General features: G+C 50.1%; 1 protein-coding gene and 1 long non-coding RNA gene across 2 annotated transcripts in view; one reads left to right on the top strand and one right to left on the bottom strand.

The window, feature by feature from the left end:
• The window catches only part of UNCX (UNC homeobox), a 9951-nt gene extending 4463 nt beyond the window's left edge, over positions 1-5488 (bottom strand). The window contains exons 1-3 of the mRNA XM_025179176.3: positions 4835-5488; positions 3465-3640; positions 1-955 (exon numbers count right to left, since the gene is read on the bottom strand). The exon at positions 1-955 is cut by the window's left edge and continues 4463 nt beyond it. Of these exons, the coding sequence (XP_025034961.2) occupies positions 1-955; positions 3465-3640; positions 4835-5084 (1381 nt within the window). The 5' untranslated portion in view covers positions 5085-5488. The remainder of the gene's footprint in view (positions 956-3464; positions 3641-4834) is intronic.
• LOC142818615 (uncharacterized) lies at positions 64-2726 on the top strand. Its single transcript, XR_012896169.2, has 2 exons — positions 64-202; positions 2343-2726. It is a non-coding gene; the product is annotated as an uncharacterized LOC142818615 (long non-coding RNA).
• Positions 5489-7500: the final 2012 nt, after the last annotated feature.

Here is a 7500-nt window from a genome sequence, read left to right as displayed (position 1 = left end):
TAGTGTCTTTTGTTAGGGCGGGAGACTTTGGCGGGGGGAAGCTGCCGCCGCCACTGTCCGCTTGGGAGGCCGCCGCCGAGTCACAATAGGCCGCCGCCGAGGAAGAGGCGGCGGGGGGCTGCCCGGCGCCCGCGCCAGACCCGGGGTGGCCGCTGCCGCTGTCCGGGCTACCGTGGGCCGAGTTCGTGGGGCAGCCGCCCGGGTAGGTGCAGCCGGGCGCCGGTTCCGGGCTGAAGCCGGCCGGGCCCGGGTTGGCCGCGGGCGCGGGCGAGTCCGCGGGCGGCTGGCCGGGCTCCGGGCCCGCACCGGCCTTGAGCGCGGCCTGCGGCACGAGGAAGCCGAGCGGCTGGGTGATGGGGTAGAGCAAGAAGTGGCCCTTGCCGATGAGCGTGCGCGGGGCGCAGGGCGGCAGGCCCGCGAAGTCCAGGGCCGCTTTCCGGCGCGGCGGCGAGTCGGACAGCAGGCTCTCCACGCTGAACGGGCTGCGCTTGGGGAAGGCGGAGGCGCCGCGCGGCCCGCACTCCGGGGCGGCGGCCGGGGCGCAGGGCGAGTCCTTGTCCGGCAGGCGCTGCAGGCGGCCGGCGCCGCTTCTTTGGCTCGGGTAGAAGGCGGGGCCCGTGGGCTCGCAGCCGCCGGGGGGCTCGGCGGGGTGCGGGGCGCCCCGCGGCTTGACCTCGGGAGGGTCCGGGGAGAGGCCGCCGCCGCTGTCGCTGTCGGAGCTGGGCATGGAGAGGCTGCTGGGCGAGTGCAGGTGGCGGCCCTGGCTCTTGAGCAGCTTCTTCTCGTGCTTGCGCTTCTTCTTCTCCATCTTCTCCAGCTCCTTGCGGGCGATCTCCTCCGGGTCCATCGGCTCCCCGCTGCACGTGGTGGGGTGCGAGTTGTGGGCCGGCCGGCCCGGGCCCTTCTTGGTGTTTTCTTTCTTTCTCCATTTGGCCCGGCGATTTTGGAACCAAACCTACACACCGAACAATGAAAACCAATTAACATTCAGCGCTCGGGGGGCGGCGGGGGCGCCGGGGCCCCCCCTCTCCTACGAGGCGGTGGCAGGCCCGGAGCCGCTGCTGGGAGAGAGAGGAGAGGAAAGAAGGTGCTTCTTTAAACCCGACCGAGATCTCCGGAAAGCAGAGCCGATATCACACAGGCTGCTTTTTAAAAAATATAAACAACCTTCTTAAAACCTGATGGCTGATGGCTTGGGGGAGTTGAAGGCGGGAGGGCGGGGGGAAAACAGGAAGAGATCCGAATTAATGCAGCAGAGAAAGTGAATGAAAACCAATTAGTGTTCCAGGTGTCCGCCTCTCCCTGCAATGTACACACAGCCACGCGCAGCTTGGCTCGCTCCCCAAAATTATAACACACACACCCCGCACTTTAGGCCAATTAAAAAAAAAGAAAGTAACATTTCCATTATGTCTGAGTCGAGACTGAGTTTAGTTTACTTTGGAAGCCTTCCTGCGCTCTGGCCACCGGAGCCGGGGGGTGGTAAACACCTTTTGATTAAAAAACCCTATAGCGACATAAATAAAGTCACCGAAAGGGGGAGGGGGGAGGAGAGAATTCGTAACTTCACAGGACTGCTGACTTTTTAAAGTGTGTCCTTATTAAGAGATTCACAGTCACCCATGGCATTCGCTTGGATTTCCAGTTTCGTAGCCTGCCGATCACAACTATTGAATTAAATACACAGGTATTTTTCTTCCTAACCAGAAAGACAAAGGGGATCAATAAAAGCCCCCTAAAATACTATAAAATTCACCAAACGACGGACAAATCTTGTACCATATTATACATCAAACAAGCCAGCGGTTTTGTGTTTGAGACAGGGTTATTTACGACTACTACTACACCACCACACACGGAATTTTGACAAAAACTAAAGTATTATCTCGGCCAGATATAGGGGATGGGGGGCTGTACTTGACATCTCTAAAGGGAAAGCCAGCTACCATCCTTAGATTAAGAAGCTAAGCATGTGTGCGCGCATTTCACCCTGGCGCCCGAGCCGAACTGGACAGGGGTTTGTGTGTGTCACCAATTCGGTTTTTATTCCTTTGTCCTCAGACTCCTCACCCCCTTCCTTTATTTTCCAATTGTGACAGTCAGGATCTCGGGAGCCGAAAAGAGACCGTCTCCTGTTTTTTAGGCAAGATCGGGATAGAGTGTAATCGGGCGGCATCTCTTTTTGTTAAAGATCCAAACAAGCCCATTTTGAATAGCAGAGATGGCTATTAGGAGAGAGACGCAAAGAGGTGTGTGTTTCAAGTCTGCTAGCGACAGACGGCGGTTCCTCGCTTTTCGCTGGGATGGTATAGATCTAATGCCTTTCTTTGTGCCCGTTCCAGGAGGCCTTGTCCCGGAGAATTACTGATTATCGTATTAAAAGGGAAATGGAGAGTCTCGACTTCACTCAACAACCTCAGAACAAATGGGATAAAAGGATTTCAAACCAGAAGAGGTCATGAGGGGGAGGAAAAAGCATTTTGTAAATACACCTTTAAACAATGCTAATGGATTAATAATATCCAGTCATGTCGTTAGCCCGTTCTTTGTGGTAAACGCCACCGGTTTTAGAGTACATGATCGATTTAAACACACACACACACAGAAAGAGAACAAGGCGCTTCGGATGTGTATCAAAACACAACACTGTCGTGATTTACACAGACGAAAGTACTGATTCAGTACATTTAAAATGCATGCAAAATAAAAGTATTTAAAATGTGCAAGTTTATTGGTTATCCATCCTCACGAGCTCAAAGCTAGGAGCAAACATATTAGCGTCTGAATATTTAATAGCCAGCCCATAGATAAAACCTGAATTCTTTGACCCCAGGATGATTTTTATTACTGATATTTTAAAGATCAGTTTAAGCGAATAGTTTGGAAAGAGTGGTGGCTAAGTGGTTTGTCCAGATGAAGTTTTAGAGGATTCTTTTATCTACACCTTACAGCTGCCTTAGATCTCTTTTACACATTCTCCAATGTACCATGTTTAAGGCTCATATTTGCATGCTAATTTTTCACTCTTGGCTCATTTAAGAAAAATGTTTACAGTGAAAAGGGTTTATGAACTCTAGACTTGAATTACACTCTTCTGGGCCTATTTGTAAACCAAGTTTAAAGGGGTGGGGAATTTAAAACAAAAACAAAATCACAACACGTTTAGATTTCCCATACTGCATGCGTAAATTAAAAGCAAACGGTGTATGGCTCAGTACGGGTAAAAAATAAAAACCTACAACCCAATGAACACAAGGCTAAATCAGGAGTTGAGGCGTCTAGATTACAGGACCCAAGGGCTGGAGGGGGAAAAAAAAAAAACTAGTAAGGTGTTCGCAAGTACTAGTCTAATGAACACAACCGGTCTCATTTGGTGTGGAAATGGCAAGCCGGGATAGAGAACAACCACCAATGTGGCGAGTCACTTGGCCTTAAGGGGGGAAGAAAAAAAAAAAGATTTTTACCTGCACTCTAGACTCCACCAGGTCCAGCCTCAGCGCCAGCGCCTCTCTCATAAACACGTCCGGGTAATGACTTTCATTAAAGGCTTTTTCTAGCTCTTCTAGTTGCCAGCCAGTGAAATTCGTGCGGGTTCGTCTTCTTTTACAGCCAGGGCTTTCCTTGTCCGGGTCACCAGAGTCTGAAAAGGCAGAAATACAATCAACAAACCAGAAAAACGTGCCATTTCTCCCCCCCTGCATTTTACAACAGCCTCTTCACCTTTGCACTCGGTGCTGTTTATAAGGCGTGGGAGTATGTTCTTTACACACCCATATCAAAGATGGGGGAGGCCTTCTTCCTTCTCCTCCCCCCAAAGCCTGCTTTACAGGATGCTCGTTCTTGACATAGGCCATCATCGGAGAACAGGTGCAGGAGGAAAAGTTTTAACAGCGAGGCGGGTCCCTGGACCAAACTTAAACGGTTCAATGAAAAAGAGGGCCGCAGCCTACATTGGGTGCAAGGGCACCGGTCTCCTTTTCGAGCAAAGGCGCATGGGCTCCAGAGAGAGGCCCGGCTAGATGCCTGTCAAAGCCACTGGTACCTGAAGCAGGCCCAGCCCCTGCCGGGCCCACGGTCCCTACTCGGGAGTGGCATGTGGAAAGCTCGCAGGAGAGCAGATAGCTGCCAGAGCCGCACGGGGAAGAGATGTGGTCGTAAAAATGGGACCCTACCCAAGTCCTTAAGGTCACCGGTTGGATTTTAACCGCCCGGCCGGCACTGCTTCCCCCTCTCCGGTTGTACGCTGCAGGTGTGTATTACTAAGTCTCGCAGCGACTTAGGGCGCAATGGGGTACGCCACGAAGGAGCATTGACAATCAGAGGTTGGGCATCACTGAGGTGCCTTAAAACTAGACAATAGATTTGCCCAGGAGGCAAACTTTGCACTTGCTTGTGCCCTAGTTAGAGCGGGGTCTAATCATCAACCTTCCTCCCCCCCCCCTCTCCGCAGCGGCACCCCCCTGCTCAACGGGGCCTCTCCTCCCGACGCCAACTTTAGAAGGGACCCGGGGACCGGCTATTGTTCGGCGCGCACGTGCGGGCACCACCCGAGCTGGTTCGGAATCCTCGTTCCAAAAGCGATGGGAACAGAAAAGGGCTTGGGGGGGGGGGGGGGAGGAGAAATCCTGTCCCTGTTCCAGGGTCGGGTCTGGTTCCGGATCCCTTCGCAAAGATCCGTGGGGAGCGGATCAGACACCCCCCCCCCCCTCCCGCGAGCCTCCCTGCACAAAAGCGCAGCCCCCTCCCCAGCGCCCTGTCCGCGGTGGGTGCCGCGCATCTGATGCGGAGTAGGGGGCAGGGGCGCCGCTGGCGAACGGAGCCGAGGGGTGCTTACCTGAGAGCTTGAAGGGCTGGCTGTCCCCATTCACCCCGCAGCCCGCGGGGAGGAGCGGCGCGGGGTTCACCACGGAGGCGGCGCAGGAGCCGCTCAGTAATCCATCTATGGAGAAGGGCACGGCTGCGGCCGCCGACTGCAGCTGGTGGCCGGCCAGCTCGTAGACGTGGTGGTGGCTGAGCGGGTAAGGGAAGCCCACCATGCCTCCGAACTGGGCATGGGGGTGCTCCAGGAGGCGGCTGTCCATCATGGGGGCGGCTCTAGCGGGGCGGTGGGAGCGGGCGGCGCGGCGCGGGGCGCATGCTGGAGGGCGCCCGGGCGCTTTAACTTTATCAACATCAAGCTCCCAATAATTAGCTCCGGCTGGGGGAATTTGGGACCAATAAGAAACGTTAATCGGTCCTGACGTCAGAGACGTGCCAGTGTGGGGAGCAAACGTTTTCCATATCGATTGCTAATTATACCTGACATCCACCCTCAATAAACAATATCAGAGCTGTCACAACAAGACAAGGGGGGCTTGGATAAGAACTCCAGCCCGAGCAGGGGAGGAGGGCAGCATGGGCCAGGCAACCAGGGGTGGGGGTGCAGAGGAGATGGATAACTTATGGATCTGATTGATACCCCGTTAAATACTAAAAAGCCAGAGTTACACACACCCTCTCAGTCCCCCCCCCCCCCATGCCCACCCTTTCCCCTCCCCTCTCCAAATCACTAATAGATTTCCCTTTAAAACATTCACCGGCGTGTTGTGGGGATTTTTCACCAGAAAGGCTCTACTCTCTGAACCTTTAAAGTGATGTTGCTCCAATTACAGGGAGACATTGAGCGGCAAATAGACTGATCCAATAATAGGAGATTCATCATCCTCTCTTTCCAGAGCTGTCACATTGAATTTAAAACTACAAGCCTTTTCATCTCCTCTCCGGCTCTATAACGGGGGGTGGAGGAGAGGGAAAGGGAGGGAAATAAATAAAAAAGAAGAAGAGCCTTTTACAGAAATTAAAGTGTGAGCTGATCATATCAATCAAAATAATAATTAATGTAATATCCTATTGATCCACGAACGCAAGAAATATTAAATTATGAACATAGCCAGAGGGTGGCTAATTAAATGCAGTGTATTTCGCAAAGGGAGGCCAACAAAGTTAAAAACCACCCTTACACCTTCTCCTTAAAGCAGGAGAAAGAAGAACTATACACACACATTTACTCTGCCAATGATTAATAGCCTCGAAGCTGCGGCCAAATTTGTTCTAATTAAATTATATTCCCATAGAAGTTTCACCAATATAAAATATTGATAAACTCCAAAAGTTAAATAATTAAAGAAAATATTCTTAAATAAACTACAGGAATGGGATTATGGCAGGAAGAAGCAGCAGAAAAACACACACACACTTCCGAGTGGATCCTATTTTTTTCCAGTGGCATTCATTAGTGATTCAACATAACAGAAATATAATTAAGAAACACTTTTCTAGTCTTCTCCAAGCAGTAAAAGGAGGAGTTTGGGGAAGCAGATACAAATATATTCACTCACTCGTCCCAAATCTTGCTAGGTGCAGGCGAATGGACTCAGCTTGGTCGGACTGGGATGCTTTTGTTCGATTTCTCTGCCATAAATAATGAAAGTTATGATTGCCAAACAAACACGAGGGATAACTAGAATGGATGGAGGCGGAAAGAGATAGAAGACTTCCAGGCAGAATCTATTTTCTATACTAACTGCAATGTTGTGTAATAGGAACTGGAACTTGTTTTACTCCGGGTTTCTAGAATATTTATCTCTATTATCTGAAGGGCTTAAACTGAATTTTGTTTCTTCTTTAAGTGACTTATATTCCTTTACATTCCCGCAGCGAAACCCCACAGACGAAAAAGGGGGGCGGGAGGGAGAGGGAATATAAAACTAAAAACTAAGCAGCAAGTCTGAAGATAAAGGGAAACCCTTAAACCTTTCTGGGAGGTTCATGCAGAATTAAATCCTTCAAGTCTGGGGGGAAAAAAAGAGAGAGAACACGAACACTTTATCTCTGGAAAACATACAAATAGATTTTCCAGTTATAAAATATCCAGTCAAAATGATACATTTCACAGGGTTTGTGTGCTTGAGAGAGACAGAAACAAATTGAAATAAAAAAGAAAGTGAAGTCTCTAATCTATGCTGTCTGTCTGGAGCAGTATTTATTCACCTAATTGAATATCACACAATATCCTGCTGTACCCCCCGCCCCTGCAATATAGATTAGTTTAATTATTGTCTCCCTGCCTCTGTTTAAAGCTAAAAGGTAGTTTGAATTTGGACTACACAGCTCCAACAGTAATAAGAAAATGATGGGGTTTGTATTAATTCTGGGGTCAAGGGCCAAGGGCTTCACTTTTCACCATAATTTAATTTCTTTCTCTATAAATACTAAATGTAAACTGTGTCCACTGGACCAAATTTTGCCTGTAGCAATAAATGCCTCATTTTCTGTCGGATTTCAGGGGAGGAATGCAAGGGGAACGTGTTTCTGAATACAGAATGGTAATCAATCCAGCAAAGAATAAGAGAGGAGACTTTCTCTCTCTCTCTCTCTTTATTATAATGAATTAATTCGACTTTATTTATCCCATTTTCTGGAGCTGACAGAATGTTAATTTGAGTTGAAATTTCTCTCGCC

The sequence above is a fragment of the Pelodiscus sinensis genome, chromosome 15 (assembly GCF_052426305.1).
Source record: "Pelodiscus sinensis isolate ZL-2025 chromosome 15, ASM5242630v1, whole genome shotgun sequence".
Classification (NCBI taxonomy): domain Eukaryota; kingdom Metazoa; phylum Chordata; order Testudines; family Trionychidae; genus Pelodiscus; species Pelodiscus sinensis.
The sequence above is the reverse complement of the archived record's forward strand: the minus strand, read 5'-3'. Positions and strand labels throughout refer to the sequence as shown.